This window comes from Salmo trutta, chromosome 14 (genome assembly GCF_901001165.1).
Source record: "Salmo trutta chromosome 14, fSalTru1.1, whole genome shotgun sequence".
Lineage (NCBI taxonomy): Eukaryota > Metazoa > Chordata > Actinopteri > Salmoniformes > Salmonidae > Salmo > Salmo trutta.
Window position 1 is genome coordinate 81392855 of NC_042970.1, and position 11510 is coordinate 81404364.

General features: G+C 48.5%; 1 protein-coding gene across 1 annotated transcript in view; it reads right to left on the reverse strand.

Annotated features, from left to right (window-relative positions):
* Window positions 1–11417, reverse strand: part of LOC115147903 (DDB1- and CUL4-associated factor 15-like) — a 14323-nt gene extending 2906 nt beyond the window's left edge. Inside the window, exons 1-6 of the mRNA XM_029690160.1 lie at window positions 11173–11417; window positions 10171–10268; window positions 5060–5198; window positions 2589–2695; window positions 2092–2234; window positions 15–53 (exon numbers count right to left, since the gene is read on the reverse strand). Of these exons, the coding sequence (XP_029546020.1) occupies window positions 15–53; window positions 2092–2234; window positions 2589–2695; window positions 5060–5198; window positions 10171–10268; window positions 11173–11265 (619 nt within the window). The 5' untranslated portion in view covers window positions 11266–11417. The remainder of the gene's footprint in view (window positions 1–14; window positions 54–2091; window positions 2235–2588; window positions 2696–5059; window positions 5199–10170; window positions 10269–11172) is intronic.
* Window positions 11418–11510: the final 93 nt, after the last annotated feature.

Consider the following 11510-nt stretch of genomic DNA (forward strand, 5'->3'; position numbering starts at 1 on the left):
AGAGAGAGAGAGACTGTTCAACATATAGCCATGTTCCAGACACTCTCCACTACCTGGAGAGAGAGAGACTGTTCAACATGGTTATATGTTGAACAGTCTCTCTCTCGGTAGTGGAGAGTGTCTGGAACATGGTTATATGTTGAACAGTCTCTCTCTCTAGGTTGTGGAGTGTCTGGAACATGGTTATATGTTGAACAGTCTCTCTCTCTCTCTCTCGGTAGTGGAGAGTGTCTGGAACATGGTTATATGTTGAACAGTCTCTCTCTCTAGGTTGTGGAGTGTCTGGAACATGGCTATATGTTGAACAGTTTCTCTCTAGGTAGTGGAGAGTGTCTGGAACATGGTTATATGTTGAACAGTCTCTCTCTCTAGGTTGTGGAGTGTCTGGAACATGGTTATATGTTGAACAGTCTCTCTCTCTCTAGGTAGTGGAGAGTGTCTGGAACATGGTTATATGTTGAACCATTAAGGTTTCGAGGCTGACGTTTGGCAACTCGAACCTTCAGCTCCCTCCACAGATTTTCTATGGGATTAAGGTCTGGAGACTGGCTAGGCCACTCCAGGACCTTAATGTGCTTCTTCTTGAGCCACTCCTTTGTTGCTTTGGCCGTGTGTTTTGGGTCATTGTCATGCTGGAATACCCATCCACGACCCATTTTCAATGCCCTGGCTGAGGGAAGGAGGTTCTCACCCAAGATTTGACGGTCCATCGTCCCTTTGATGCGGTGAAGTTGTCCTGTCCCCTTAGCAGAAAAACACCCCCAAAGCATAATGTTTCCACCTCCATGTTTGACGGTGGGGATGGTGTTCTTGGGGTCATAGGCAGCATTCCTCCTCCTCCTCCTCCAAACACGGCGAGTTGAGTTGATGCCAAAGAGCTCCATTTTGGTCTCATCTGACCACAACACTTTCACCAGTTGTCCTCTGAATCATTCAGATGTTCATTGGCAAACTTCAGACGGGCCTGTATATGTATTCTTGAGCAGGGGGACCTTGCGGGCGCTGCAGGATTTCAGTCCTTCACGGCGTAGTGTGTTACCAATTGTTTTCTTGGTGACTATGGTCCCAGCTGGCTTGAGATCATTGACAAGATCCTCCCGTGTAGTTCTGGGCTGATTCCTCACCGTTCTCAAGTTCATTGCAACTCCACGAGGTGAGATCTTGCATGGAGCCCCAGGCCGAGGGAGATTGACAGTTCTTTTGTGTTTCTTCCATTTGCGAATAATCGCACCAAATGTTGTCACCTTCTCACCAAGCTGCTTGGCGATGGTCTTGTAACCCATTCCAGCCTTGTGTAGGTCTACAATCTTGTCCCTGACATCCTTGGAGAGCTCTTTGGTCTTGGCCATGGTGGAGAGTTTGGAATCTGATTGCTTCTGTGGACAGGTGTCTTTTTTACAGGTAACAAGCTGAGATTAGGAGCACTCCCTTTAAGAGTGTGCTCCTAATCTCAGCTCGTTACCTGTATAAAAGACACCTGGGAGGCCAGAAATCTTTCTGATTGAGAGGGGGTCAAATACTTATTTCCCTCATTAAAATGCAAATCAATTCATAATATTTCTGACATGCATTTTTCTGGATTTTTTTGTTGTTATTCTGTCTCTCACTGTTCAAATAAACCTACCATTAAAATTATAGACTGATCCTTTCTTTGTCAGTGGGCAAACGTACAAAATCAGCAGGGGATCAAATACTTTTTTCCCTCACTGTGTGTGTGTGTACCTGTGCATATGGTAGAGGTGTTTGTAGGGCAGCACTGAGAGCAGGGTCTGGGAGTGTGTGTGTGTATGGTAGAGGTGTTTGTAGGGCAGCACTGAGAGCAGGGTCTAGGAGTGTGTGTGTGTACCTGTGCGTATGGTAGAGGTGTTTGTAGGGCAGCACTGACAGCAGGGTCTGGGAGTGTGTGTGTGTATGGTAGAGGTGTTTGTAGGGCAGCACTGAGAGCAGGGTCTAGGAGAGTATGTGTGTGTGTGTGTGTGTGTGTGTGTGTGTACCTGTGCGTATGGTAGAGGTGTTTGTAGGGCAGCACTGAGAGCAGGGTCTAGGAGAGTGTGTGTGTGTGTGTGTGTGTGTGTGTGTGTGTGTGTGTACCTGTGCGTATGGTAGAGGTGTTTGTAGGGCAGCACTGAGAGCAGGGTCTGGGAGGAGGCATGGAGGCGATGGTGATGTAGATATCTCTATTGTTCTCATCACTCATCATCAGATTCATCAACACTGAGCTGGAGCTACGAGTACTGACAGAGAGAGAGAGAGTATGGGGAAGGGAGGGTAGAGTGTAGGGGTGAGGGAGGGAGAGAGAGAGAGAGGGAGAGAGAGAGAGAGGAGTATGGGGAAGGGAGGGTAGAGTGTAGGGGTGTGGGAGGGAGAGAGAGAGAGAGAGAGGGAGAAGAGTATGGGGATGGGAGGGTAGAGTGTAGGGGTGAGGGAGGGAGAGAGAGAGAGAGGGAGAGAGAGAGAGGAGTATGGGGAAGGGAGGGTAGAGTGTAGGGGTGTGGGAGGGAAAGAGAGAACATACAGAAATGTCCAGTCACTGATCTGATCACAGACATCTCTACAAAGACCAAATGTACGCTGGCTTGATGTCTTACTTGAAGCCAAAGATGATGATCTTGGAGTGGTCGTTGGGCCACTCACACACTGTCAGGTAGAGATCACTGTAGATGTCCTCACCTGTAAACAGACGCACATGGTGCACCTGAGGAGATGGAGAGGGGGAGGGAGAGGAGAGAGAAAGAGAGGGGGAGGGAGAGAGAAAGAGAGGGGGAGGGAGAGAGAAAGAGAGGGGGAGGGAGAGAGAAAGAGAGGGGGAGGGAGAGAGAAAGAGGGGGAGGGAGAGGAGAAAGAGAGGGGGAGGGAGAGAGAAAGAGAGGGGGAGGGAGAGAGAAAGAGAGGGGGAGGGAGAGGAGAGATTAAGAGGGGGAGGGAGAGGAGAGAGAAAGAGAGGGGAGGGAGAGGAAAGAGAAAGAGAGGGGGAGGGAGAGGAGAGAGAAAGAGAGGGGGAGGGAGAGGAGAGAGAAAGAGAGGGGAGGGAGAGGAAGAGAAAGAGAGGGGGAGGGAGAGAGAAGAGAGGGGGAGGGAGAGAGAAAGAGAGGGGAGAGAGAGAGAGAAAGAGAGGGGGAGGGAGAGAGAAAGAGAGGGGGAGGGAGAGAGAAAGAGAGGGGGAGGGAGAGAGAAAGAGAGGGGGAGGGAGAGAGAAAGAGAGGGGGAGGGAGAGAGAGAAAGAGAGGGGGAGGGAGAGAGAAAGAGAGGGGGAGGGAGAGAGAAAGAGAGGGGGAGGGAGAGGAGAGAGAAAGAGAGGGGGAGGGAAAGGAGAGAGAAAGAGAGGGGGAGGGAGAGGAGAGAGAAAGAGAGGGGGAGGGAGAGGAGAGAGAAAGGGATGAGAGAGAGGAGGGGGATGAGAGAGAGGAGGGGGATGAGAGAGAGGAGGGGGATGAGAGAGAGGAGGGGGATGAGAGAGAGGAGGGGGATGAGAGAGAGGAGGGGGATGAGAGAGAGGAGGTGGATGAGAGAGAGGAGGGGGATGAGAGAGAGGAGGGGGATGAGAGAGAGGAGGGGGATGAGAGAGAGGAGGGGGATGAGAGAGAGGAGGGGGATGGAGAAAGAAGAGAGAGATGAAGAGATAAGTAAAAAAAGGGTAAAATGGGACAACAGAATGATGAAAGAGGGATGAAATCATCTCCATCTCCTCACCATTGTAGCTAGTGTAACTGTTGACAGGCCAATCAGCAACACATCATCCACCTCATTACTGCTATACGGACGGCACTGGAGACCACTTCCTGGTTGGTTTAGGCTACAGTCAGTCCATGTACTGTAGTAGGTCTGTTCTACTGGTCCACATCTCTTCAGGCCATACGGACGGCACTGGAGACCACTTCCTGGATGGTTTAGGCTACAGTCAGTCCATGTACTGTAGTAGGTCTGTTCTACTGGTCCACATCTCTTCAGGCCATACGGAGGGGACTGGAGACCACTTCCTGGATGGTTTAGGCTACAGTCAGTCCATGTACTGTAGTAGGTCTGTTCTACTGGTCCACATCTCTTCAGGCCATACGGAGGGCACTGGAGACCACTTCCTGGATGGTTTAGGCTACAGTCAGTCCATGTACTGTAGTAGGTCTGTTCTACTGGTCCACATCTCTTCAGGCCATACGGAGGGGACTGGAGACCACTTCCTGGATGGTTTAGGCTACAGTCAGTCCATGTACTGTAGTAGGTCTGTTCTACTGGTCCACATCTCTTCAGGCCATACGGAGGGGACTGGAGACCACTTCCTGGATGGTTTAGGCTACAGTCAGTCCATGTACTGTAGTAGGTCTGTTCTACTGGTCCACATCTCTCCAGCCCATACGGAGGGCTACTGGAGACCACTTCCTGGATGGTTTAGGCTACAGTCAGTCCATGTACTGTAGTAGGTCTGTTCTACTGGTCCACATCTCTCCAGGCCATACGGAGGGCTACTGGAGACCACTTCCTGGTTGGTTTAGGCTACAGTCAGTCCATGTACTGTAGTAGGTCTGTAGGTATTATTTTATTAACTGTAATTGAATTTTACCTTAACCATTGTCAACAAGACTGTATGTTTAGCATTGGTATTGCTATCATTTTATTATACGGATTTAAATTGAAAATAAGTGATACAAAATTGTATCACATTACATTTTTTCATCTTTTGAATATGTTTTAGTTTGATAGGTCTGTTCTACTGGTCCACATCTCTTCAGGCCATATGGAGGGCACCGGAGACCACTTCCTGGTTGGTTTAGGCTACAGTCAGTCCATGTACTGTAGTAGGTCTGTTCTACATCTCTTCAGGCCATATGGAGGGCACCGGAGACCACTTCCTGGTTGGTTTAGGCTACAGTCAGTCCATGTACTGTAGTAGGTCTGTTCTACTGGTCCACATCTCTCCAGGCCATACGGAGGGGACTGGAGACCACTTCCTGGTTGGTTTAGGCTACAGTCAGTCCATGTACTGTAGTAGGTCTGTTCTACTGGTCCACATCTCTTCAGGCCATACGGACGGCACTGGAGATGGTTCCCAGTCGGTCCAACCTACCTGTTTGAGTCTGCTGTGTAGGTTGAACTCCCACCAGTAGAGGTGATAGGTGTAGAAGGAGAAGTCATCGTCCTCTCCACAGTCACTGGTGTAGGACAGCACGTAACGACCACACTTAGTGAAGCCCAGGAAGATGTGTCTGGAACGAGAGAGAGAAAGAGAGAGAGAGAGAGAGAGAGACAGAGAGAGAGAGAGACAGAGAGAGGACACAAGGTGTGTGTGGAGATGATGATTTAATTGACTAGTTCAGTTGGCTCAATGTTGCTCAACATTTCTCTGGTTAGCTAACGGAGAATTCCATCCAGATGGCAAGATACTTAACAATGCTAACAATACTTGTTTCACCACACTTTCTCCCTTACAGTTCATGAAGTACGCTTCATCACCTTCTCACCCCCAGGCTTCTCACCAAACGTTACCTCTTCACAGCCGTCTCCGTGGCCAGGCTTCTCACCAAACGTTACCTCTTCACCCCCGGTCTCCGTGGCCAGGCTTCTCACCAAACATTACCTCTTCACCCCAGTCTCCGTGGCCAGGCTTCTCACCAAACGTTACCTCTTCACCCCCCGTCTCCGTGGCCAGGCTTCTCACCTAACGTTACCTCTTCACCCCCGGTCTCCGTGGCCAGGCTTCTCACCTAACGTTACCTCTTCACCCCCCGTCTCCGTGGCCAGGCTTCTCACCCAACGTTACCTCTTCACCCCCCGTCTCCGTGGCCAGGCTTCTCACCTAACGTTACCTCTTCACCCCCCGTCTCCGTGGCCAGGCTTCTCACCAAACGTTACCTCTTCACCCCCCGTCTCCGTGGCCAGGCTTCTCACCTAACGTTACCTCTTCACCCCCCGTCTCCGTGGCCAGGCTTCTCACCTAACGTTACCTCTTCACCCCCGTCTCCGTGGCCAGGCTTCTCACCTAACGTTACCTCTTCACCCCCGGTCTCCGTGGCCAGGCTTCTCACCTAACGTTACCTCTTCACCCCCCGTCTCCGTGGCCAGGCTTCTCACCAAACGTTACCTCTTCACCCCCCGTCTCCGTGGCCAGGCTTCTCACCAAACGTTACCTCTTCACCCCCGGTCTCCGTGGCCAGGCTTCTCACCTAACGTTACCTCTTCACCCCCCGTCTCCGTGGCCAGGCTTCTCACCCAACGTTACCTCTTCACCCCCGTCTCCGTGGCCAGGCTTCTCACCCAACGTTACCTCTTCACCCCCCGTCTCCGTGGCCAGGCTTCTCAACCTAACGTTTACCTCTTCACCCCCGGTCTCCGTGGCCAGGCTTCTCACCCAACGTTACCTCTTCACCCCCCGTCTCCGTGGCCAGGCTTCTCACCTAACGTTACCTCTTCACCCCCGGTCTCCGTGGCCAGGCTTCTCACCCAACGTTACCTCTTCACCCCCCGTCTCCGTGGCCAGGCTTCTCACCTAACGTTACCTCTTCACCCCCCGTCTCCGTGGCCAGGCTTCTCACCTAACGTTACCTCTTCACCCCCCGTCTCCGTGGCCAGGCTTCTCACCTAACGTTACCTCTTCACCCCCCGTCTCCGTGGCCAGGCTTCTCACCCAACGTTACCTCTTCACCCCCCGTCTCCGTGGCCAGGCTTCTCACCCAACGTTACCTCTTCACCCCCCGTCTCCGTGGCCAGGCTTCTCACCCAACGTTACCTCTTCACCCCCCGTCTCCGTGGCCAGGCTTCTCACCTAACGTTACCTCTTCACCCCCGGTCTCCGTGGCCAGGCTTCTCACCTAACGTTACCTCTTCACCCCCGGTCTCCGTGGCCAGGCTTCTCACCTAACGTTACCTCTTCACCCCCCGTCTCCGTGGCCAGGCTTCTCACCCAACGTTACCTCTTCAGCCCCGTCTCCGTGGCCAGGCTTCTCACCTAACGTTACCTCTTCACCCCCCGTCTCCGTGGCCAGGCTTCTCACCCAACGTTACCTCTTCACCCCCCGTCTCCGTGGCCAGGCTTCTCACCTAACGTTACCTCTTCACCCCCCGTCTCCGTGGCCAGGCTTCTCACCTAACGTTACCTCTTCGTTATGGTTCAGGGGACGCGCTGCTGTAAATTAACTGGCAAACTGCCATTCCACTCTCCGCTCTATCCAGAGCGCGCGCTGATGCTGTAACTAGCAAATTGGTTGTCTCTTCTCTCTTAAGTCGTGTTCTGCATTCTGTTATGTGAACGATTGGCTGAGCCTTGGATACAGCCAGTAATGATCCAAAGCCCCCCCCCCCCCCCCACGTTTCTCATCGGATCTACACGAATCACGTAGGTCACCCATTTTGGATTCAAAATGGCAAATCTCACCAAAAGGTGACTAGTTTGCATCCCTGGTGTGTGTGGAGATGAGGAGTGTGTGTGTGTGTGTGTGTGGAGATGAGGAGTGTGTGTGTGGAGATGATACTTTGTAGTGCCACCTTTTGCTGCGATTACAGCTGTAAGTCGCTTGGGGTATGTCTCTATCAGTTTTGCACATCGAGAGACTGAAATTTTTGCCCATTCCTCCTTGCAAAACAGCTCGAGCTCAGTGAGGTTGGATGGAGAGCGTTTGTGAACAGCAGTTTTCAGTTCTTTCCACAGATTCTCGATTGGATTCAGGTCTGGACTTTGACTTGGCCATTCTAACACCTGGATATGTTTATTTGTGAACCATTCCATTGTAGATTTTGCTTTATGTTTTGGATCATTGTCTTGTTGGAAGACAAATCTCTGTCCCAGTCTCAGGTCTTTTGCAGACTCCATCAGGTTCTTCCAGAATGGTCCTGTATTTGGCTCCATCCATCTTCCCATCAATTTTAACCATCTTCCCTGCCCCTGCTGAAGAAAAGCAGGCTTAAACCATGATGCTGCCACCACCATGTTTGACAGTGGGGATGGTGTGTTCAGGGTGATGAGCTGTGTTGCTTTTACGCCAAACATAACGTTTTGCATTGTTGCCAAAAAGTTCGATTTTGGTTTCATCTGACCAGAGCACCTTCTTCCACATGTTTGGTGTGTCTCCCAGGTGGCTAGTGGCAAACTTTAAACTACACTTTTTATGGATATCTTTAAGAAATGGCTTTCTTCTTGCCACTCTTCCATAAAGGCCAGATTTGTGCATTATACGACTGATTGTTGTCCTATGGACAGAGTCTCCCACCTCGGCTGTAGATCTCTGCAGTTCATCCAGAGTGATCATGGGCCTCTTGGCTGCATCTCTGATCAGTCTTCTCCTTGTATGAGCTGAAAGTTTAGAGGGACGGCCGGGTCTTCGTAGATTTGCAGTGGTCTGATACTCCTTCCATTTCAATATTATCGCTTGCACAGTGCTCCTTGGGATGTTTAAAGCTTGGGAAATCTTTTTGTATCCAAATCCGGCTTTAAACTTATCCACAACAGTATCTCGGACCTGCCTGGTGTGTTCCTTGTTCTTCATGATGCTCTCTGCGCTTTAAACGGACCTCTGAGACTGTCACAGAGCAGGTGCATTTATATGGAGACTTGATTAAACACAGGTGGATTCTATTTATCATCATTAGTCATTTAGGTCAACATTGGATCATTCAGAGATCCTCACTGAACTTCTGGAGAGAGTTTGCTGCACTGAAAGTAAAGGGGCTGAATAATTTTGCACGGCCAATTTTTCAGTTTTTTATTTTGTTAAAAAAGTTTGAAATATCCAATACGTTTCGTTCCACTTCATAATTGTGTCCCCCTTGTTGTTGATTCTTCACAAAAAATGACAGTTTTATATCTTTATGTTTGAAGCCTGAAATGTGGCAAAAGGTCGAAAAGTTCAAGGGGGCCGAATACTTTCGCAAGGCACTGTACATATACACACACACACACGTAACAGTCAAAAGTTTGGAACATATTCATTCCAGGGATTTTCTTTATTTTTACTATTTTCAACATTGTAGAATAACAGTGAAGACATCAAAACTATGAAATAACACATATGGAATCATGCAGTAACCAAAAAAAGTGATTAACAAATCAAAACATATTTTATATTCTTCAATATTCTTGTTATTATACCAAATAGGGCTATCTTCTGTATACCACCCCTACCTTGTCACAACACAACTGATTGGCTCAAATGCATTAAGAAGGAAAGAAATTCCACAAAATAACTTTTAAAAAGGCACACCTGTAAATTGAAATGCATTCCAGGTGACTTCCTCATGAAGCTGGTTGAGAGAATGCCAAGAGTGTGCATAGCTGTCACCAAGCAAAGGGTGGCTACTTTGAAGAATCTCAAATATTTGTTTTCACATTTTTGGTTACTACCGTAATTTACGGACTATTAAGCGCACCTGAATATAAGCCGCACCCACTGAAAATAAGCCGCACATGTCTATAAGCCGCAGGTGCCCACCGGTACATTGAAACAAATGAACTTTACACAGGCTTTAACGAAACACGGCTTGTAACAAAAAATACAAAATTAGCAGTAAGCTTTAGTTGTCTTTTTGCACTGAGTCAATTCCTCACGCTGCTGTTTCCAACGTCTTATCATCGACTCATTAAGACCAAGCTCCCGTGCAGCAGCTCTATTTCCTTTTCCAACAGCCAGATCAATCGCCTTCAACTTGAAAGCTGCATCATATGCATTTCTCCATGTCTTTGCCATGATGAGGATGACAAAATGACTACCGTAATCAGAATGATGGGAAGTTTGAGAGCGCTCCATTTAATCTAAACAGGAAACAAAAAAGTTGTTTGACCTTAACCCGTTCGGCAATTTCATTGGTCTAATGAAAGCTTCACGCCGCCAAAAAACTGAACACGTCACAGAATGTGTGTTTTTTTTATTTTTTTATTTGAAAGCGGGAAAAATCCATATATTAGCCGCGCCATTGTTTAAGCCGCGAGGTTCAAAGCCTGGGGAAAAAGTTGCGGCTTATAGTCCGGAATTTACGGTATATGATTCCATATGTTACTTCATAGTTTTGATGTCTTCACTATTATTATACAATGCAAAAAATAGTAAAAATAAAGAAAAACCCAAACTTTTGACTGGTACTGTATATACACAGTACATGTGAAAAGGACACACCTACTCATTCAAGGGTTTGTTGTCATTTTCACTATTTTCTACATATGTAGTAAGACAGTCTTTCACAAACACTCACCCTGCTCTGAGGAACTCCTCGCTGACTATGTTCTTCAGGGGAACGCAGACGCGCGGTGGTAGTTTCCTGAACAAGCGCTGAGAATACTGGCCAGACAACTATAGGAGAGAGGACGTGGGAAGTCAGTGAAATGTGATCAACGTACCCAATAAAGAACCTTCATTGAAACAGCTTGTTAGTCCATGGGGTCGTATGTATAACCATCTCAGAGTAGTCGAGCGGATTTAGGATCAGTTTAGCCTTTCAGATTACGAGTTAGATTACTTGGACAGGAGGGACCTCAGATCCTAGATCAGCACCTACTCTGAGATGCTTGATACGTAACAGCACTCGGACGAGGCTTGGTCTGAGTCCGGGAAACCAGTCTTGACCACTCTACTACCTACACACCCAACCAGCACTGTTCTTTCATCCAGGTCTCTAGGGTGTACACTGCATGGTTTTGTTCTTAATCAACATTAACACCTGATTTAACTAGCTGATCAGCATCGCCTTTAACGTTAGCTAAAACAAAAGGCCAGCAGTCCCCAAGACCAGAATTGAAAAACATTGCAACACAGAGGAATCATGCCGTGCATAGTGATCTGACATGGCCAGCGGCGACTACAAATGCAAAACTAGTAAATTGGCTTGTTAGCTTGTTGCGTTAGTGAACGCGAAATAAACAGTTTACGTGCGCATGCTGGCTTACTGCTCGGTTCAACAAACGTTAGCTAGCTAAGTGGCTTGGGATAGACGGTTAACTAGCTAGCAACATTCCCTTACACAATATAGCAACCAGCCTGTTAACTTAGTCATCATGGATTGTAGGTAGGTTTTGGCCAAAGGTGGTTTGCTAACGAGTCAGCCTGCTAGCTAACGTACTGTAGCAAGTTGGTGCTTATTAACACGTTAACTAGCTAGCATCCGCAGGGTCTTGCACTATCGAGACATTGACCCTGCGACCACAATTCTTCGTCAAAACCATGCTTGTGCCATTCTCTTGTCTAGTTTGTTGCATACCTTTCCACGGTTCAGAAGCTTGACGACATGTTCTTTGTGTTTTCTCTGCGTTTGTTTGTTACAGTCCTTTTCGGTTTTCGAGCTGGGCGCCATTTTCCGCCGTAGTGTTCACTACGCCCTGCCCACCATCTCGACCCACGGCCTTCCCATTGGTTCTCGATCATCGTGGGAGCAGTCCGATTGGCATATGTGAACGTAAATCAACGACGAAAACAAATCTCCCAGCCTGTGATTGGTTACAGGGTGAACAATATGATTGTTTTTGTCACAAATTGAGTAGAGTGAACATAAGTATAGCAATGTTGCTGAAACTAATACATTTATTGTTATCTCTGACT